The 22,912-nt window shown below is 36.6% G+C and overlaps 1 protein-coding gene and 1 non-coding gene across 2 annotated transcripts; one reads left to right on the forward strand and one right to left on the reverse strand.

Annotated features, from left to right (window-relative positions):
* Positions 1-1,726: 1,726 nt before the first annotated feature.
* LOC130738791 (translocon at the outer membrane of chloroplasts 64-like) lies at positions 1,727-8,950 on the reverse strand. Its single transcript, XM_057590943.1, has 13 exons — positions 8,578-8,950; positions 8,035-8,187; positions 7,518-7,642; positions 6,050-6,175; positions 5,681-5,863; positions 5,379-5,523; positions 5,013-5,181; positions 4,343-4,477; positions 3,874-4,074; positions 3,377-3,504; positions 3,246-3,297; positions 2,861-2,930; positions 1,727-2,169 (listed from the first exon to the last, which is right to left on the reverse strand). Exons 1-13 carry the CDS (start codon positions 8,781-8,783, stop codon positions 2,087-2,089), a joined length of 1,776 nt encoding a protein of 591 aa, XP_057446926.1. The 5' UTR covers positions 8,784-8,950; the 3' UTR covers positions 1,727-2,086.
* An 11,244-nt stretch (positions 8,951-20,194) lies between these two features.
* LOC130741667 (small nucleolar RNA snoR117) lies at positions 20,195-20,270 on the forward strand. The gene has a single exon (XR_009020553.1). It is a non-coding gene; the product is annotated as a small nucleolar RNA snoR117 (small nucleolar RNA).
* The last annotated feature ends 2,642 nt before the right edge of the window (positions 20,271-22,912 follow it).

A 22,912-nucleotide genomic window follows, 5' to 3' on the forward strand; every position in this document is an offset into this window, starting at 1 on the left:
GAATTAAAAGACAAATTATACTAAGCCGCCACAATAACGTCGGTCAGAAACTAAAAGCGGATTCAAGTCAGTAGGGGTAAAGACCACTATTGGAGAGGAACCCGGAAACGCAAACCCAACAAGGCTAGCTTATCAGCACACGAATTAGCCTCTACCGGGATATGTCGGAAGGAGATACGCCACGAGCGAGTAGAAATTGCAACAATCTCTCCCGTCACAATTGCCAAGTGAGAAGACATAGGAGGGGCTTTCAACATTCAAATAACATCCAACGAATCACTCTCACAAACGACATGTCGATATCCCAAATCTCAAGCCAATAGAAGACCATACTCGATGGCCAAAAACTTAGTAGAGAGAGCACAAGAGCCAGCAACGGAACCCGAAAACGTCTCATTGTCCCAACCAAGAGGCGGAAGCATAACGAAGCAGGTCACCATAACCAATTTGTTTATTGTGTAGCTTAAAACAACCATCAATATTCAACTTTACCTGTGTAGTTCTAGGGTAGGACCAAAGTAGCCTACTAGAGATTTTGTATAGAATTGGACGAGGGTACTCCAAATTAATTTCTATGAGAAGACATAGGAGGTTAAGGTGATGACGCAGCTTGAGGGAGGTTGAGGTGATGACGCAGCTTAAAACAACCATCAATATTAGAGATTGAGCTTCAAATAGGAAATGAAAGTATGTGATTGAATGACTATGTAAAAAAATTTACACTGTCAATGGTTGTATTAAGTTGCATCATCACCTCAATCACTTCTATTAGAGTGATTCTCTAACACTGTCGTCACCTCAACCTCCCTCATCTTCCACCATCATCACCTCAACCTCACCTTTTTTCCGGCAATCGTGACCACCCAGACCCAACTGTCACCTCCTCCCCAACATGCCTCTGACTAAACCATGAACCCAACCCACATAGAGCCAACCATATTCAACCGCCAAAACCACCACCATGCCTCTTTGTCATACTCCACTCATGCCTCTTTGTAACCTAGATCAGGCTTCCATTGCACCATCAATGGAAGGAGGAACCAGATCTGAGTGTTACTAACCCAGATGAAGAACAAAACGAAAAATGATGGAAAGAGAAACCAGATCTGGGTGTTACTAACCTATACCCATTTTTTTATTTTAATTTGTATAAATAAGAGATTTTCACATTTTTGCTTTTTCAAACTCACTCAATGTGATTTCGAACATAAATGACAATAAGAAAAGGAACAAAAAGGTGTCAAATTGATGGAAGTAAATATAAAAATCAGAAGAAAAAAACAGAAATATGGGTTTGAGAAGACTAAGATAAAATAAATTTCAAGTTACATTTAGAGTTTTAGTCATTTCTCCGGTGCTGAAATTAGAGGTAATCCATGGACAATAAGACCCATGGAATAAGATGATAAACAATGTGAGAATCAGATCTGATAAAACCCAGATGAGTGGGGAAATTAAGATGGAGAAGACACCAAAACTCAGATGGAAGAACTAGATCTGATGAAACCCACATAATAGACTAAGGAGAGATTTATCATATGAGAATTGTCTTTTTATGTGAAAATGGTAGGAATAAATAATAATCATTAGATCTAATCATGAATGTTCAAAATTCAGATATGTACTTCGGATTAAATGATATATCTTAAATTTTTCAAATCCAGATTATGATGTACTGATAAAGTGCTTCCATGAAGTCAATTCAAAATCCACTAATAGCATAATCTATTTTTAAGATCATTGCACCCATTTATTCAAAGTGAGCTGTAGTCATAAAAAATATGCCTCACATGACTGCTATAGTACAATCCGAATGTTTAATAACTGAGCAAAATTGGGCCACATTTCAATTATGGCAATACTGCAATAGAACTAGTTGCAGATCCTGATAACAGTGCTGAGGAGGAGCAAAACAAGCTTTCCATGTACACAGTTGCCTCGCATGAAGAACAAAGAATCACTACCATTTGCAGAAACCACATATCGTAGTAATCCTGCATTGTGACTAGAAATGAATAGGATCACCAGTATCATTAGTGTGGAGTGTTTGGCTGCAGAGACTAAATTATTCAGCCTTCCCATGTATCTACCGGAATAGCTTCCTCAATCTTTCAGCAGCTGAGGCTGCCATTTTGTTGGTCGGCTCAAGTACAAGGGCGTATTTAAAATCTGCAAAGCAAAATAATACACCTATGATTTGGAAAATTCTATAATTTCATATGAAAATGAGAACAACAATGAACTTAAAAGAATACATAGCTGTCTAATATCCGAAAATTTTGACAGTATAGCCCCACATTTTCTCACAAATAATCTGAATTCTAGCAGCTTACCAAGTTTGAACAGCCCAAGAGTTCAGTTGAGCTATGTCGTAAATAGAATAAAGAGGGAGTAAATATATTTTGTATACTGTATCGTTATAACCTTAATTATGATAGATAGACTCTTTCCTTATTTTAAGTGATTGCTATTTGCTAAACCTAAACTAACGGGACTATCCTCGTATATATAAACAATTAGAATATTTCATTCAAGTAGTTCTTCAGCAAAACATATCCTTGCAATCATTTCAAATTAAGAAGAATTTGAACTTTGAATTACTATATACCTTTCAAGAGCCTGAATTTTGAAATTCGTAAAAGCACATAACTAGAATTCATCTTACTATGGCCAATGAGGCTCAGGTTATAACCATACCTAACTTCACAAAAAGGAATTAACTTGTTTGGATGACCACATAAACAATAAATAGGTTGGTTTTTGTGTAAATAACACTACAGATTGGCCATCATCTCTAATTCCTGATTCAATTTTAAAATGATAAGATGCACACAAATGTGAAACAACTGAAAGATCTTACCATCAATTGCATCCTTGTAGTAGCCTAGCATCTCTCTTGCTCTACCTCTACGAAAATAGGCTTTCACATTCTGTATAAAATTAAGGAAGAAATGTTACTGCAAGCTGCAAAGCTCACATCCCAGAAAATATGGAATACGCAGGAATCAGAGCAAGTTAGATTGAGCTTTACAAGAAGGGAGCATGCAATTAAAATTGCATAAACAATTTTGTTTGTGAATACAAATATTGTCCTTCAACTATCAAGTCTTGATTTTCATTAGACAAGAATATTTGAACTTCGGAGCAAATGCAGGATTTGGTTATATCTTACACGACAAGAACAACAATCACCAAAGAACATAAAAAATTTCAAGCACAGAGTTCTCTGTGAAGACATTGGTCACCTTTTTGTCGATGCTAATTGCATTTGTGCAATCTGCCTCTGCTTGGAGATAACTGCATGAGCAGAGAGAAAAATATCACAATGTTTACAAGATAACTTTTGCAGAGTGAACTGGCCAGAATGATCCCCTACCTCCCAAGTTCTAGGAATGCTTGAGCTCTGTTATTGTAGTATGTTGCATTATTGCCACTAAGTTTGATAGCTTCTGTATAAAATCCAATAGCTTTCTGCCACTGCTTATCTTTGTAGGCTTGGTTTCCCTGAATCATTAAGTAACAAACCAAAAGAAAAGGGATAAAGGAGAAGATAACTTTTACATATAATCCAACCTTATCTTTCTGCCAGTTAGTTCTGTATAGTGTATAATACAGGAATGTTGTAATTTAAATCAACAATAAATGAAATATACATGTCCACCATGAAAATGTAAGAGAAACAAAGGTGATGAATAAACCCAAAATTGCTGGTAAGTTGAAGGATTGTGAATGAGAGACGATCTATAGTTTATAACAGATTAGTTTTTAACATCAGCAATAATCTAGTGATAAACAATGCCAGTTACATCGCACAATCACAACCATATGCATATAAATGCTGAAAACATTCCATGTCAATATGTCATCAAATACCTTCTCTTTGGCAATTTCAGCAGATTGTTCTTGAGTAATAACATTTCTTGACAGTTTAGTTTCAGCAGCAATTTCAACCTGCTCCTGGATAGTTGAATACATGGTCTGTAGTGTGTCCAGTAGAAAACGATCACCACCTTGCCGGGCTATCAAGGACACTGAAACTGGACACTTGTCATAAAATCCAAATGGTATTGCGACCTGAAATGAAAGGATGATTATCAGAATATCATTTAAGATTCATAAGAGTGTGATTTGGTAACACTTGTAACAGTACCAGAAAAAGAGGTAAGGGAAAACAAGAAGGTAAGGTTGTTTTGGTTTTAAATAGAGCTTGACGGTGTTGGCTAATCCATGTATCTAACCTCACCAAGTGAGATAAAGCTTGGTCTTTATTATATAAAAGGAGGTAAAAAAGAATAGCATAAAATAACCTTATCCAAGTTTTGAAGGGAGGAAAGAATCTTACCTGACAGCAACCAGATATGCTTGCAATACTCAGCAGACTTAATGCATTGCTCCGATAGTCCTCTGATATGATCTCCTTCCCTCCCAATTTTGGAGGAGGATTAGCTACAGTTGGGATGACCAATATTCCTTCATCCTTAAAGCATAAAATAGCAATAAGATTACAACAACAAAATTATCAGAATATACTGCTGCGTAGAAATTGAAATTTGCACCACACATGCCACACGTGATACTATGGGAATACCAAGAGCACCTTGCAATGTTAGTTGAGGGTCATAAGGAAGGATCTGTTAGTATATTTTTCAGGAATTTGTTAGCAAGTTTTCATATTCGATGTCAATTTTTCAGTTATTATTCCTCATAAGTTGGTAAAAATTAGAATAGAGCTTTTAATGTTCCAAGAATTGCACATGAAAATCCTATCACTGTAAGCTCTCTTCTCTAATATACTATTCTCTAAGTGCAAGTTAAAAAATAAAATTCTCAAACATGCATCAAGTAATGATTTTAGTTACTACTTACTGTAGAACACAGCAAGATAACAAAAGATGTAGAAGGTAAAATGTTTAGGAAGATGAGAGCCATTATAGGAACAAGACAATATGAAGATTAATTTAAATGAGAAAGATTTGAGTCGGAAGCAAAGCGGAGTAAAACCATCACTTTACCTTCAAAAGAGAATTGACAGCATCACGCATCTCATTTCTAACAGATCTATAGTTCTCAACATCTACATCAGAAACCTCAAACTTTTCTTGCAGATCTGCTGAGACAGCTGGATGAAGCTCAGGCTTTACTATACTCATCCACTCCTCATGTGTGAGTCTAAATTCATGCCTGTACATATAAATTGATAAAAGAATCATACTATATTACTAAACATCAACAGACAGGAGGAACATAGTTGGAAAATTTATTTGACACACAATTGGTGAGGAGCATCAAGAATAAAGGCGCTCCATTCTTTTCCATTCAATGTTGTCATAAAATTGCAAATTATAATAACATTACCATATCATAAGGAAATCACAAACCTTTGCAGAAACTGCATGATTTTTGCAAGTGACTTCAATGAAGGAGCTTTCAGTTCACCATTTTGTTGCTGACTAGAGAGTTTTTTCAAACTAGGAAGTTTATTACATAAAAACTCCTCAAGATTTATATGCTTCAATACTTGTCCTGAAAACAATTGGTTGAAAAAAGAAAAAGAAATTAAAGCAGAATAAGTTCATGTGCAAACGTAAAGTATCTGAAAAAAGCAACAAGAGATGTTAATAATGACTAGAACATTGTTCTCAAAAAAAAATAATGACTAGAACACAGCAAAAGAACATACTTCCAAAAAGCTTCTCAGTGGATTGGATCACCACCTGAGAACTCCTATCAAGAGGAACATTCAACTGTTGAAAACAATCATCAGCTATAATTATTTGACGAGGACTGCGTTGAACTACAAATGGTGCTTGGAGAAGTATATGTCCAACACGTCGCAAAATATTAGGATCCCTAGCAAACCAACCTGCAGAAGGCAATTCAGTCTGAAAAAAAACTAGTTTCCAGTTTCAACACACAAAAATGAGAATGGAGTCTAGTAGGCTACAGTGGCGGTAGAGCAGCAGATGAGCTAGAGCACTTGGGCTTTGATCTTTAGACTTTAGAAATATACTAGCTATTCAAAAAAAATCAATAATTGAATCATCCATACCAACAGTCTCCAGACTTTTCGAAACAGGTATGATTCCAATATGAGAAACAGCCCCATATGAAGGCCGAAATCCCAAAATGCCACAAAATCCGGCCGGTAGTCTCACCCCTCCGATGGTATCAATACCTGTTATATAAGATGGGGCAAAGCATGATGGTATCAGGCAAATATTTACATATCAGCATATGTTGAATTTGTGATGATACTAGACCAGTAATAATAAAGTTATATATAAAAAGAAGTATATTAGCCTTTAAACAATTTAACCATAATTTCTTCGTAATATAAGTCTAGAAACTTACACAAACTACGATTCCAAAGTTACAGCAATACCATCCATTAATGATGAAATCAGCCGAACAAGTCAAAGAATGGATGTTGTATTGCCCATAAACAAAAGGCTTGACACAGTTAATTCATCAAATTCTGGATTTTCCTTGACTTAAATCTAGAAAATAGTTAGTGAACTATGTTCCAAACTCCCAATACGTTACAAATGCATTTATGCATGAGAAATTGCCAATTGTCCATCACTATAACATACCCCTCTAATGAATTCCTCATATTCTTTATTATAAAGATAAATTGAGAAACAAAGGCATGCACCAAGAATGCAACTAGACAACACACTTGGTGAGAATAAGCAAACCCACAAAGAAGAGGCCATCCCTATTCTGCCCAAACAACCATCGATTAGGTCTTCCACAGATCAAACACAGGATTTGATATCTCGAACAGATTGTTCTAATTTGCTATCAACCTATATTATGTAATTAAATTATGTTACGAGCTATGAATATGGTCCATTGTGTTTTCCAAGAACCAAAATTAGCCAGTGTGTGGTTGGCATCAATTCTATTACTACAGACTAATATATGCACTGGGTGAAAGTGAAAGTATTGAACACTTAAAGTGTCTAATAACTTCTTATAGAATGAAAAATTAATCAATCTAACCGTTGAGTCGTGTTACATTGTCTTGATGATCATGTAAATAAAATTTAGGTAACTTAGACATTTAGAGGTAGGTTATTGTATTGCAGATATTTATTTAAATTTTAAATAACATATTATATCTTAAAATAACATGGTGCGATAAAATATCAATTGTTTTTTGAATTATACAAAATTTATATACTTATTTTAGTTGAGAACTTTCAACCTAGCAGTTGGATTGATAAAATTCACCATTTATATAAGTGTTATTAAAGGGTCTAAGTATATCAAACCTTACAACCTGGTGCCAACAAATCCTGACTCTAGATATAATATTATTATCCTGTGTCTATTTTATTTTTGCAAGAGGCCTTAATCAGCCCAATGAAGGAAGACACACACATATCAAAAATAAATAAATACATAGAAAACCTTCTAAATGACATCCGTAAGTGACAATGAACTTGCCATGTGCCTTTAGAAAAACAAAGAAGAATGAAGAAAGGCTATTGAAAAGATATCAAAAAGCTCACCTAGTGCAAAGTCAACTAAATTAGAAGCAACAGCCACAGCAGCACCACTAGAGGAGCCACCCGGTACCCGAGCAGGCACAGCAGGATTAGTTGGTGTTCCATACTGTTTATTTTCACCACTAATACTGAAAATAAAGAATGACAAAAATGAGTTATGTTTCTCAAATCAAGAAATTCCAGAACATCATTAATGGGAGGATATTAAATTCACACTATAAGCCCTATGTGCAACAGTTCATGTCTTTACAATCTTCAATGCTACATCATAAGTGGTGAGTAGCCAGGGCTTTTATCATATTTGGACTCCTGTCCATATGCTTATCTTTCTATACTCGATTTCATTAACAAATATTTCTACATCTCTTAGCCTAGGAAACAAATCATACTACAAAGCATGCCTTGCCAACAATCCATAAATGAGGGGGGTATATACTATATACTGAAATTCGATTCATTATCATCATCTTTCATCAATAAATGTAAGAGAAAAAGAATAATAGTGGAATATGGAACCAACCCATATGCCAGTTCATCCACAACAGTTGTCCCAATGCAGGTTGCACCTCCTTCAACCAGAGCAGAAACCACAGGTGATGTCTGGGAAGCAGCTTCATGCGTCCTTGCCCACTCTGGATGCCCAAACGTGGTCACATGTCCATCTATGTCAAATCTGGTAACCATTATGAAAAAAAAATATCTTTATTGCCAAGCAAAAAAAATGGAGGCCTCAACATTGTAAATCAAAAACACACAAAAATGGTACTAGAAGTATCTTCTTTTTCTTGAAGAAATTAACATCAAATCACAAGATACACAATTGCAATTCAAATACAATAATCAATCCAATTTCAGCAAGAGAAAATTGATGGGGTTAAGGGATTGAAATGTTCATTGCAAAAAAAAAAAACAAAAAAATCAATTTTATGTTCAGGAGAAGCAAAACAAAAGCACCCCAGTTGCAGAAAACAGCAAATACCAATTAATCAAAACCACAAAAAGAAACAAACTTTGAGAAATCAGAGTAAAAAAATGAAGTGGGCATGTGAGAAAAGTTACATACAGGTCAGAGACGGCGAAGTTGAGGGAAGTGAGAGGGTGAGGAGCTTTGGGAGGAGCAGGTTGAGGAGGAGGAAGAAGCAGAAGCTTGTGGATGAAAGCACCAAAGTCTTGCTTGATTGAACGCTTCTTGAGCTTTCTGGTCATGAGGAAGATTCCAGCCAAACCAAGTCCCAACAAGACCCATAGATTGGTAGATTGAGACGCCATGAATGATGAAGAGAAGAGAAAAGGGGTGGAACCGAAGACGGAGGAGGAGGAGGAGAAGGAGGAGGCTGAGACGCCGCAACCAACACCTCAAAGCAGCAGCAAGAATCGAAAGATAGCAGCACACCACGGAATTACCGACCTATACTATAGCAGTAGCTAATTTGGCGTTGAAGATAATGAGAAAATATATATACTAATAAATTAGTTTACCTTGTAAAGAAAAATTAGTTTTACCTTATTTTTATTTTATTACTTATTGTATTTTTTGAAATGTAATTTCATTACTATTGTTGAATCAAAAGATTTTATTAGGTGTTTAAGATGTGTTAACCTGTTTAGGATTCGGTGATACGGTCTCTTCGAAGTCCAAACAGGTACCTTTTCCTAGAATTCAATTTTGTGACAGCACCCTTACGAATCTAGTTTGTCTACTAATGGATCACGTGTTGGTTGAGTCGATAGATTTAGGTGAGCATTAATGTAAGTCTTATTATATAAATATAATCAATATATATTAATACAATATAAGAGTATGGGTCGTGGTAGTCGTATGAAAATCGAAAGGGACGCAAACATCGGGAGGCGTCTCATGTCGTGTGTGAGGGGCCTGTCACGCTGGTGGTTGATGAGTTTGAAGATAGTTCGGCATCGTCAAACATGATAAATTTACTTCTTTCTCGTGTGTTGTTACGGTTGGTGGTTATTTACGAGAGCGAAGAAGGCTTGACTTCCTACTAAGCTTTTGGGTATGAAATTTGACGAAGAAGAAGGATGTTGGAGCTCTAGTTGATTTGGACTCGGGACCTAGGTGTCTGTCTGAAGTCCAATTTATTATTATTAAAGTTGCTCCACACATCCAATTCATAGGTTGAGTGTAAAGGAAAATCAATTTTAAAAAAAGTTGAAAAAAGAAGTGAAAAGTAAAGTTAGACCAAGTATTTGAGTTAAGCATGTGAGAAGAGAATACTCGTTTTTTGTTCGTGAGACTTGGAATCACGCGAGTAAAAAAGAGAGATTTCACCTGGAACCAAATGCCAACAATTGAGATCAAGTATTCAATCCACACACATTTCACTCTCAGTTCTTTTTTTTACATAAACAATTCATAGATTTATATTTTTAATTTTCACTTGATGTAGGAAAGAGAATGAATTGTCAATGCAAAATATGAGAAATCTTGGAATTGTAAGACAAGATTGGTGGTTGCAACTATTTTCAATATGTGTGGGTCCATAACACCAAATATTGGAATTATGAGATTAGAAATGGTGTACAAGGTGAGGTAAAAGATAGACTATTTATATCCAACAACAAAAGTTGAATGGTAGATGGTGATAAAATTCAAAAAATATAATTTGTTTCATTCAACAATTATATTGTTTTTAAAAGGGATTGTGCTCAAACGTGAGAATTCGGGAGAAATCTCTCATGGTTGCGATAGAGAACCATGGGGGTTTGAGGTGGTTGTTACCCCTGCGTCACGACGTAGCTTCTAGGTTCCATAGTATAAGGGGGAACCTGTAGATTTTTCAACGCTCAAGTTAGTGCAAGTGTTGGGAGAGAACTTCAAAAACTCAATCAGAACTCAAGTCTAAAATGTTAAGAATAAATAGCATGTGAGCGATAGAGCCTGTATTTATAAACTTGAATCTCATGGCGGTTGCTTCTGCAAGTGTGAAGGAGGCCCTTTAAGTTGGGCTTCCGAGCAAGCAGATGATCTCTGACCGTCTGTTGAGAGATTATTCTATACCGATACTACTTTTAAAACCCTCAAGATTCAATTGTAGTATAGCATAGGGTTTTGTCGTATCCGCAGGGAATTGCTAATACAAATGTCGTTCTCTAGTGAAATCACTCAAGCAATGGATTTCCAAAAGGGTTGATGATTTTAGTGATCAAAAGCTAATGTAAATTAAACAAAGTGAGAATAAAAAGCGATTGGATATCAAGATGAGAAAGCTGTTGGAATTGGAGTTCACCGTTTAACTACTAGTGTCCTATGATTCTATATGCAAATTCATTCCTATCTATGATTCATCTACACCAGTTCTAACCTACTTCATTGATTCCTCACATGAGTGGATATATATAACTCACTTTCCTAAACATTGATTCCTCACATGCATAGAAAAGCTAAGTTATCTTTAAGCTTAGGTGTTTAAATGACTAACAAGCCTAATTCCATTCCTAGACATTAGGTTTATTAGATGGTTAATCCTAGGTTGAACTCTAGACGTCGTAGCTTCCGCTCTTACGCCGAATCAAGCGATATGTTCTAGGTGCGCAAACTAAAACATAGCATTAAGAACAAGAGACAACCATTGAATCATGTGATAGAAACTATATTACATATAGAAATCAAGAAGAACACATCATAGTTAAAGGTTACATCCAAATCCAACAAGAGAAACTTAGAAACCCATGTTCATGGATTCCTTCAAGCTTACAAGAGAAGAACTAAGATGACAGTGATGATCCGTGACGTCCGTGAACCGTGTCCAGCTCGTCGGGGGGTCAAGAATCCTTGTGCACAACTTCCCTCTTCGTTCTCTCTGAAGTTTTTCTCTCAGAAGTTCCAATCCTTCAAAAAGTGGTGAGCTTTTGGTATTTAAATGAATCAGAGTCGTGGATTTTCGCTTAGCAAAGATTTGATCGCTAAGCGAAATCCTGATAATCTACTTTGAACCGCCTTACTTTCGCTTAGCGAGCCTTATTCTCGCTAAGCGAAATCCTTTTCCTTCATGGGAAGGTTTTCTTCCTTTGCTAAGAGACATATATCATGGCTAAGCGAATCTCTTCTCTTCAAAATACCCTTTTCTTGGTTTGGATTTTCTCTAACTTTTTTCCTACATCAAAAGCTCACAGTCAAAATACTTATAAAGCATATTTTAACTAAATTAAACATATTACAACTAAAACTATATATATACTAAATCTAATTAAAGGAGAGTCAATTTGATATAAATTTCTCATGATAAGTCCTAAATTGCTATGGAAAATTAGGTAAATTATGCATTTATCACCGTCCTACCTTAGTTTGTTGTGTGTCAACCTTCAAGCAGATGGCTTGCCGAAACATATTGAATGCTCAACACTTAAATTATTAAATGCTTAACTCTTCTTTCATTATTTTAAGTGAGAGATTAGGGAAACACTTAAATTATTAAATGCTCAACTCTTCTTTCATTTTTTTAAGTGAGAGATTAGGGTTTTATTGTTGCATCAATGAGAATTGAGAACCCTTAATTGGGAACGAAGTTTGTGTGCATTCCCTAATCTAATGCTCAACTCTTATATATTATATGCATGTTGTCTGTAAAATATATTATGAATGCTCAATGGTTTATATCATGGGAAGGGAGAGAAAGAAAATTATATTAATTATAAGGTATGGAGAACCATCAAGCCTTATTTGTAAAAAATAAGGCATGGTTCCTTAGTGATGAGAACTCCTAAGCTAATAGCATTAAAGATGTTATTAGTACACTCAAGATAAAACCCACACAACACGCTCTAACCTTCAAATTTGCAAGGGTTTGTGATAATATATTTACACAGTTATTTTAGGTCTTAATATTCATTCACCTTAGAATGCTCATGTGTGCTCTAGAAAGATTATAAAAGTCTTTTATAGAAGGTGTTCTAAATCTTCACACTCATGTAGGTTAATAAATCAAGTGTGTCTCTACAACACTACCTAAATAATAGGTTATGTATCTATTAAGATTTTCGTAGATACATCAAGTTTTGTTGTATAACACCACCCAAGTAGCATGCTATGTATTTGATGAGAGTTCAGGTAACCTCACAACAGCACTACCGCATGTCATAGGGATGAGATTTAGTGTTAGGAATATTCATATATGAATTTGTTTGACCATAAATTTGATATCCATCACATTTTTCTCCACAATGATTTAGGTCCGTCCCCCTTAATTAACACATACAGGACAAATTTTATGGCTAGCCCCTTTATAAATGGATCAATAAGATTTCCCACACCTCTAACATAATCTGGTGAGATAACACCATTTTTAATTAGGTTTCTGACAAAAATAAGTTTCATGTGTATAAGTTCTATTGTCAATATTTGCACTGCTATTAGCCACGTACACCGGCTTTAGCCTGAGAGAAAATAACACTGAATAGATATAACAAGTGCATATATGCCCCCACAATAGTAAATCAACCATCAATCTTAATATCATGCAATTTTAATATTTTATAGTAGTATGTTGCACATTACCATCTTTCTTTTAAGCCAAATAAGGAAAATCATCTCAATTGAGCTATGACGTGCTCGAATTCCTATAAGAACCAACAATGTTTGGCAAATCACTAAAATTCAAAATAATGTATATTATCAAAAAATCAAGAGACTTTAGACGATTATACTACTTTGATCACATTTTTGGACGCAATTGATCCCATTCCAAAACATTATATACAGAAATATAAATGACTTCTTGAATTATACATATATGTTGACTCAGTATAATGCTTGGTTCAAAAATAAAGTTGAAGTTCATGAAATTTCTGAGAATTTAATGCTTGGTTAAAAATCTAAAATTTTCTCTGTATGATAAGCTTTCCAACAAATAAAATCTATATAGTAAGACTTTGGACATTTGTAGAATGATTTAAAAATCATATACCCTGTTGTCCACAAGTTAATCAAGAAACATTAGAAGATATTTCCTGACAAATCAAGTACCAAACCAAACTTTGCTTGTCCTAATTCCTAAGGTCAAGAAACCGTTGCATGCAAATGAATTTAGGTCAATTAGTCTTTGTAGCGTCATTTTCAAAATAATTACTAAGTTTATGGTGAATAGGTTGAAATTAATTTTGCCAAATATTATCTGTGAGGCCCAAAGCGCTTTTGTCCCGGGAAGGATGATCACGGACAATGCGCTGGTGGCTTTTGAATGTTTTCATTTTATGAAGAAGAAAATAAGTGGTCGTAATGGCGTTTTAGCTCTTAAGCTTGACATGTCAAAAGCTTATCATAGAGTGAAGTGGCATTTTTTGGCGAGTGTTCTTACCCAGATGGGTTTTCCTAGACAATGCGTGTCATTGATTATGAGTTGTGTCACTACGCTGAACTTCTCTATTATGCTTAATGGTTCTCCCCAGGAGGCTTTTAACCCTGGTAGAGGTTTGCGGCAGGGGGACCCCCTCTCCCCGTATTTATTTATTTTATGTAGCGAAGTCTTTTCTGCTTTGATAAATAAAGTTGTTTTAACATCCTCGTTACATGGGGTGAAGGTTGCTAGAACAACACCTGTGATTTCTCATCTCCTCTTTGCAGATGACTATGTGATTTTCGCTAGAGCAACAGTGGAAGAGATGGAATGTGTGAAGGATATTCTTTCATCTTATGAGCGAGTTTCAGGGCAGGTCATTAATGTTGACAAGTCAACGCTCACGGTTAGCCGAAACGTGCCTGATGACTATTTTAATCACCTTAAAGGGTTGATGAACGTAAAGGATGTGGAGTGTTTTGAAAAGTATCTTGGGTTACCGACGATCATGGGGAAGTCTAAGACCCAGATCTTCAACTTTGTCAAGGACCGGGTTTGGAAAAAACTCAAGGGTTGGAAAGAAAAAACATTTTCCAAAGCGAGTAAGGAGGTTTTAGTAAAAGTTGTGGCTCAAGCTATACCTTCTTACGTTATGTCTTGTTTCCTTCTTCCTGACAGCTTATGTTCTCAAATTGAGGGAATTATTAGCCGGTTCTATTGGGGTGGCGATGTCAATAAGCGCACGGTCCATTGGCTCAAATAGGACACCTTGTGCCGACCCAAGGGTCGTGGTGGTTTAAGTTTCCGAGACTTTAAGGCTTTTAACATAGCCTTGGTGGCGAAGAATTGGTGGAGAATAATGTCCAAGCCGAATACTATGTTGGCTAAGGTGTATAAAGCAGTGTACTTTCCCCATCAATCAATCTACGCATGGTCTAGTTTATTGAAATCATCTTGGTTATTTCATGAGGGTGGAATGTGGCAAGTGGGTGATGGCAAAAGTATTAAAGCATGGGAAGATAAATGGATCCCCACTTCTGGACCCATGGTGTTTCGAAATGATGTGGCTTTGGAGTTGAGTATCACTCATGTGTCACATCTCCCTGAAGAGAATGGAAGTCGATGGAACCGTGATCTAGTGGAAGATTTGTGCTGGCCTCCCACTGCTACAGCCATATTGCCTATTCCCTTGTCTTTGCAAGCACGGGAAGATTGTTTATTTTGGCCCGAGACTAGTAATGGTTATTATAGTGTGAAAACTGGTTATAATTTCATCAGGAAAAAGCATATGGAGGAGGATGCTTCAACTTCAACAACACCCTCTTTATCACATGCGCTTTGGACCAAGTTGTGGAAGGCTGATGTTGTTCCTCGTTGTCGTGAGACCGTCTGGCGTGCAAGCCTTGGAGTGTTACCGGTGAAGGATGTGCTTTACTGCCGGGGAGTGGTAGAAGACTCTTGTTGCCCACGCTGTCCAGGAGTTCTAGAGACTATTCAGCATGTGTTGTTCTTTTGCCCGATAGCGAAGCTGGTCTTATTTGCCTCCCCCTTGGCTATCCGTGTGGACGTCGAGTGCACCGTGCAACAGTTCCTGACTCGTTTCCTTGCTGCTGCTAATCTGGAAGTGGCAGGAATCCTCTTCACGCTGCTCTATGCTCTTTGGCAGGTTCCTAACGAGCTGGTGTACAACAGGCGGGACGCGACAGTAGCTGTAACGCCCCGATTTCTCGAGTGTTACACAGTAACTAATTAACCAATTTTCGTAAAGAGTTTTCGTCGATTCACTTATTAATCTTGAATTAATGATAAAAGTTTAATTTTACAAAATTCTCGAAACTTAACCATTTCAAACTTGCGGAAATAATCATCAACGTAAACCTCAAACTTTATTAATCATTGAAAAGAGTATGAAATAAATATCCGAAAGAAAACTTCAAAGTAAATTACATCAAGTTAAAATATCCCAACTAAAATAAAGTAATGGTTCAATGCTTCCAAAACTCGGTACTCTCAACCCAAAAGGAAAAATGGATGTCTCTCAACCCATCCATATCCTTGGCCCCTTCCTCTTTATCTTCTTCCTCTTCATCTGAAGTGTAGTCGTCATCCGGTAGTGGCTCGTCACAGAGCATCAACTCCCAAGAATGAGTCGTCGCCATTATCTTCACGACCATCTACCCCCCCCCCCCCAAATAAACACATAGCAAACAAGCAGGGTCAGGTCCAACAAAAAGAATGATAATGACAAAATCAACAACAACATAATATAAGTACATTATATGTCTTTTATGGGAAAGAGTCAGTTACTAACGGAATCTCACATCACACAACCCACCAATCCTGCCTTGGCCAATCACTTACATCCGCAGATGTGCAATCACGTGAAGCTGCAATACTTCACAAAAATCTCATGGTGACCGCAGTCAACCAAACACGTGGAGCCGCAAAGATCCACAAAATCTCTAGGTGACCGCAGTCAACCTTTTCACGTGGAGACCAACAGTCAATCCACAATTCTCCCTCGCGTGCAAGCCCATCGTTCTCATGGACTATAGTCTACACTAGACCTATGCCCATATTATTCACATTTACTTGCAAGCGAGTTAATTACACGTTTCTCTTTGTTTAAGTCTCTAAAGTCAACCTAGAGTCTTACATCAACATCGCATAAATACAACAATTAAACGATCACAGACACATCGGGAATTACAACTAGATGAGCGACCCTTTGAACAATTTCCAATAATATCACAATTCACGTAAGGCATAGCATAAACTTACACTTACGCATGGCACATCATGGCATAAATTATCAAATAAGGTAACATAAGGCTTATGCATGGAAAACAACACATTTTCGCAACTTAGCTTTTTGGACAGCAGAAACAACGTTCATTGAAACTGGTCTATAGAATGCGTCCTCCAACAAAAAGTCATGTATAATATCTTTCTGGAAAGCTATTTTAAAGATCTACAACTCTCTAGTTAAAATAATTTTCATTTGAGCCCCAGAATTAGGTGATATTACTCCTTAAAGTTTCTGTCCGACACAGGGAAAAACAGCAGGTATGACAGTTACCCAAAACGACCTACAACACACAATACTAGACCACAATTTATGATCTTTATACGCCTGGAAAGCTCTTTCGAAGATATACAATTTGTATGTTAATCATTTCTTTATTTGACGACCAGAAACAAGTGAAAATAGGACCTGAAGTTTACTGTCCAGCACAGAAATCTGACAGAGAATGCATTTGCCATCAATTTCGTTTTAGCCATTCTATTCTAAGGGTTCTAAGTCATCTACCAGCATCAAATATAGTAACATGTTCACAGTGTAACCCAATATCACATGGAAAAAGGCCCCGTTTGGATAAACAGCTTAATTAAGCGCTTATGGTCATAAGCGCTTATGACATAAGCGCTTATTCATAAGCTATTTTTAAAAATTTATTGAAATAAATTAAAAATAAGCTGTGTATAAGCATAAGCTGTTTTTCATAAGCTATCCTGAGTAGCTTATGAAAATAAGCTGAAAATAGCTTATGGCAGACCATAAGCTGTTTGCATAAGCTCTCCCAAACACTGGCATAAGAGCTTATGCTGTCAGATAAGCTCAAATAAGCTCTTCTAAACTGGGCCAAAGTCCAGCACACATCGCATATTCAAAACCTCAAGCACATCAATCAAGTTCATACATAAAATCATGTCAAAGCTATGGCCTACACATGCTACCCAACTCCTAGGACCAGCCCTTACCTTGATTAAGAGTGAAGAAATCAGAAGTTGGGTGATGAAGAAGGGATCAAAAGCTGCTGTCCAAGACCCTCTCTTCCCTCCTACTCGAGCTCTCTCTCTTGCAGGTCTCCCTCTCTCTCTCGTGCGCGCACAAGGTGGCGGTGGTGGCTTGGTCGGCGGCGGCTAAGGGTGCAAGGGGTGGTTCTCTCACTCTTTTCTCTTCTGTTTTCTTTACGTAAGGAGTGCAAGGGTTTCTGTTTCAGAACTGAATGGAAAAGAAACTTTTCCCCCCTTCAAGACCCTAATACAACCGCGGGCTCCCCCTCTTCATGGGCTTGGGTTTCTTTTCTTTTCTCTTGAGCCCGCTCCAAGTCAAACCCTTGACCCAATAACTTAAGCACTTAATCAGACCTGAATCTAATTAAAAACTTAAGCCCTCTTAAGTAATTTCATAATCAAATTCGGAATTAGAAGAAAACAAACTAATTTACTCGCTGGTACTGTACAGCCGGAACCACCGTCGCTTAAACGCGAATATCTCGAGCTACAGAGGTCGGAATGACTTGATTCCACTTCGAGAATTTTCCTAACTTAAAGGGCTACAACTCCCATGAAGGAAGGTTTCCCAAAAGAGGTCGTTATGACCCTCTAAAAATCCACACAAGTTGACAGCTATAATCTGTCAATTTACAAACTTGGCCAAAAACCTCATTTTTATTCAATTTTTTCTCAAAAACGATACAAAATGAATTTAGGGCCTTACAGTAGCCCAGGTGATGCAGCGAGCAGCTCCGTTCGTCCCTTGTGTTGTAGCAAGAAGCTCCTCCGGGTGGTCGCAACCTACAGTCCTCTTGGCGGAAACCGGCGGCTAGTACTTTCAAGGTAAACTTTGATGCTTCATTGCAAAATTTGTCTGAGAAGGGTGTGGAGCCAAATTTGGTTTCTCTGAACACGGTTATTCAGGGTTTACGAGGGCCGAGAGAGGTTGAGGCGGTGTTTCATGAGATGAAATTCTGATTCTTTCAATGCAGTCATTCACGGGTTACGGTGTTTGAGGAGATGAAACGAAAGGGTTTTGCACCTGATGAGAAGACTTACACGTCTCTCATTGATTTGTTCTGCAACCAGAGTGAGAGTGAGAAGGCTTATAAGGTTTTGCGTGAAATGATTGATAGAGGATTTTCACCTTCAGTTGTTGAATACAACAAGCTTATTGATTCATACTGCACTTTGGGGTATTGCCAAACCCATAATCTGGAGAAGGTGTTTGAAATCAAGAAGGAGATGCTTCACAAGGGCTTCTTGCCTGATGCTGACAACTATTCGATGCTTTTACGCTTCGCGAGGGTGTGGAGCCAATGGCGTATGCTTATGTTAATTTGATGGGTCCATATTGTGATAAAGGTGAATTCAGTAAGGCTTTTCATATGCATGATCAAATGATACACAAGGGTTTTTTGCCTGATTTTGTTACTGAGTTTTCACCGTCTCTTGTTACGTGCAACGCGCTTATTCACGGGCTTGGCTTCTTCGGGAGGGCTGAGGAGGCTCTGGAGATTTTGAGGGGCATGCCTGAGATGGGTTTGTTCCCTGATACTGTTAGTTTTACCGCTGTTGTATCTGGGTTTTTCCGAATCGGGGAGCTGAGGAAGGCGTATGATTTGAAGCTGGAGATGGATGAAATGATGCAGAGTAATAATATGTTGGCTATCCAGCCCCTGTCTGGAGACGTGTATTGGTCACTTATGGGCAAACAAGGCGGCCTGTTGGATGAGGTTAATTATACTAGTTTGATAAATGCTTATTGTGCTGACGGTGAAGTGGTTAAGGCAAAGACTTTGCTTGATGAATTGACACACTTTGGTGATGTGCTTATTAGTGGGCTTGATAAGAAAGCTAGGACACGAGAAGCTAAGAAGATGCTTCTGAGCTTGGTTTATCATTTGTGTACGAGTAGTTGGCCAACTTTAACATTTGATACTCTGATAGAGAACTGCAGTAATAATGAATTTACGAGTTTGGTAGAGCTTGTCAAAGGTTTCCGGATTAGGGATTTAGAGAATGAAGCAGCCAGTGTTTTAAACACAATGCTTCATTGGAATGATAAGCCAGATGGAGCAGTTTATAATTTCTTAATTGTTGAACATTGTAGATGTGATAATGTTGATAAGGCATATGATATGTACATGGAGATGGTGCATTGTGGTTTTGCATCTCACATGTTCTCTGTACTTGCTCTTATTAAGACTCTATATTATGGTAGAAGGTACAATGAGATGAGTTGGGTAATTGAAAACACACTGAGGAGCTGTAATCTCAATGGTTCTGAGCTACATAAAGCACTTAATGAAATTGACGTCAGGAGAGGTATATTTAAAGATGCTCTTTTGAATGTTCTTGCTGAAATAGCCATGGATGGCCTGTTACTTAATGGTGGAAAGTGTTCATATGCTCCAGAAAATGCCTAATATATTTGGTTTTGCTAGTTGAACTCTGTTACCATAAACTTTAAGTAGAAATTGTTTTTTTTTTCCTTTTCTTTATCAGAAACTTTCCGTGTTCTGCTATAATCTTCACATCGATTTCATGCTTCGGTTTTCCTTCTTTTTTCTTTGTATTCTGTTTGTTACTACTACTCTTCTCATTGGCCTGTGATGCATCAATTTGTCCGTACCATCTGAGATTTCTCTGATCGATACTCCAATTCCTAAATCTGAGGCCATTTCGTTGAAGGATTTTTCTGATCTTAATCACTGATTTGATTTTTAGGTTTTCTGTATGAATGAATGCTTGCTTGCTTGTGAATGAAAGAGGCAACAAATTAGAGTCGCTGATTCGTTAACTCCATAGCGAAATCAGTGCTGTACGTTGCCTATAGAAATTTGGTGCTGAGATTCTGGCATTTGTCTCCTTAGGCCCATGCATTCAGACGTTCCTACACTTTTATTACTTCGAAAATCACTATTGCTATGCTGTGACAAAGAACGATTACTGGTTTGTGCTTTCTAGTTATAAGGATTTTTTTGATCTTAATCATCTATTGCATTTTTGTGATCTTTAGGTTTTCTTTATTAATGCTTGTTTGGGGTTGAAAATTGAAAAAGGCAACAAATTAGAGTCTCTGACTTGCTTGTTCCATAGCGAATTCAGTGCTGTACGTTGCCGAGAAAAACATTGGTGTTGAGATACTGGCATTTGTCTCACTAGGCTTGTGCATTCAGATCAGATGTTCCTACAATTTTTCCCATTAGTTATAGGTATTGCCTAAGCAGTTAATATAATTTTACTCTTGAAATTGTATTAGAGTTGCTTTTGCTTTTAAAAACCCAGTAGTAGTGTACTTTTAAGATGAGTATAAATTTGGTATTGGTTTTTGGCTTGGTAGTGTATTTTTTTGTTTTGATACATAAAATTTTGTGGGAAAAAGATCAGCAACTTCTGAGTTGCTTGTTCCATAGTGATTTCAGTGCTGTACGTTGCCAAGGAAAAAAATTGGCGTTGAGATTCTGGCAAAAAATCAAAAGTTCTTTCTTACAGTTGCTAATTTAAAAAATAATGAGAGTTGCTGATCAAAAGTTCTTTCAACACATGTGTGTACATATACTAACAGTGAGAGGTAGCTTCCAATATAATAAGAGACGAAACTAGTCAGCTAAATTTGTTCTTGTCTAGTGAATAAAGTCGTGAGAGGTTAGGCAGGACGTTCTTGTAGACCATTAGCGCAATCCGTAAAAAATAAATTTTGCGTTAAATTGTTGGGAAAAAAAGTCACTGCCTCGAAGTAAATTTTCGGTGCACAACGTACAAAATTGAAGACTTATTTTCTCCAAGATTAACACAATTAACGATCTGACTCGAGCACCCAAGACAGAATGCTATGGAGACTTCCCAAAACAAGTGCCCAAAAATAGGAGTAACCAAAGGAGAAGTGAATGATGATCAAGGAGAAGAAAGATCATAAGAAAACCCATATTTTTACATCCTCTGCTTTTCATATATAAAAACTCTTCCTTTTTTTCTTCTTTTACTTGAAGCCCATAAATAGATAAGCCATCTATATCTATCTATCTATCTATCTATTATATACTAAAAGAAGGTTTTCTTCTAGAAAAACCTATGCTATGTAGCACCCCTATATCATTCCATTTCCCTCTAAAACAAAAAACTCATATCTCATTTTTTTTTCACATCACATCTGTTTTTTATTTTATAATATAGATTATTCTTACAACTTTTCTAGCACATTTTTTCCATATCCCATTAAGTAAACAAAATATTTTATTATCACGAAATTATTAACATCTTTTTGAAATAAAATAAATATTTTAAATGAAATATTTATATGAAATAAAATGAAATATTTTTAAAAATTTATTTTGAGTAAATAATATATATATATATATATATATTGTCATTTTTTAATAATGTTATTTTATTTTTTTAATTATTTTTTTGGTACATCTGAAAGATAAATTGCACCCGCCAAGAATTGATTCATGGACCTCCCCTTACCCAACCCATATGTCCCACAGCTCCTACCACTTGAGTTATCCTATGGAAACAATTATTTTAATTATTAATATATTAAGTGCTAATAAATAAAATTTGTAATAATTTTGAATAAAATGCATTTGAATGAAGGTTACCTACTATTGATTTTGTTAGAATGGTTGTAAAATGAGTATGACAAAAAAAGAATATTTTCAAATAAAAAAAATATTTTATTCGAATTTCACCATTAATATTTTAAAATTTTGAACTTTCATCAATATTCAAATCAAATAAAAATTTCTTATTTTAGATATCCAAAATTAACAAAAACTGTTATGCATTATAACTGAAATTAATTACTATAATTATTACCGAAATTAATGAATAGACTTAATGGCTGGGTTTTCCTCTTCTGCTATCAGCGGTGACCCTTTTGAAGCGGAAACTAAAGCGCCACGGGATGGCCTCTTAATGGCTTGGAAACATGGCTACAAGAAGGTATCGTGTGATGTGGACTGTGAGGATTTAGTGAACATCCTTGATGGAGCAAACTTGGATCGTGTCACGCACCATCCCCAAGTTATCATTCTCAAAGAAATCATGGAAATCATGGTTAGGGAGTGGCGCGTGACTGTCGATTGAGTTCACTGGGATTGAAATACAGCAGCGGATTGGCTTGCGATTTGCGAAGCATGGCCATAGTCTCTTGACTCCTTGTGTTCAACTTATTAATCAGCCGGCGAGTGAGCTTCAATTTCTTATGCTGAAGGACTCCCTAGCTGTGCCTTAGTTTTCTTCTTTTCTGGTGTTAATTTTCTGATGTATAAAAAAAATTACATTTTTCAAATTCAAATTCAAATTCAAATTTCAAAA

The sequence above is a fragment of the Lotus japonicus genome, chromosome 2 (genome assembly GCF_012489685.1).
Source record: "Lotus japonicus ecotype B-129 chromosome 2, LjGifu_v1.2".
In the NCBI taxonomy this organism is placed as follows: Eukaryota; Viridiplantae; Streptophyta; class Magnoliopsida; order Fabales; family Fabaceae; genus Lotus; species Lotus japonicus.

Bases quoted from the DNA above. Each gene is read 5' to 3' on its own strand.
- LOC130738791 (XM_057590943.1), bottom strand. From the start codon at position 8,783: ATGGCGTCTCAATCTACCAATCTATGGGTCTTGTTGGGACTTGGTTTG. The intron at 4,478-5,012 runs GTAAAGTGATGG...TTATGCTTTAAG, and splicing joins CTGTCAATTCTCTTTTGAAG to GATGAAGGAATATTGGTCAT. The intron at 2,931-3,245 runs GTGACCAATGTC...AATTTTATACAG, and splicing joins CAATTAGCATCGACAAAAAG to AATGTGAAAGCCTATTTTCG.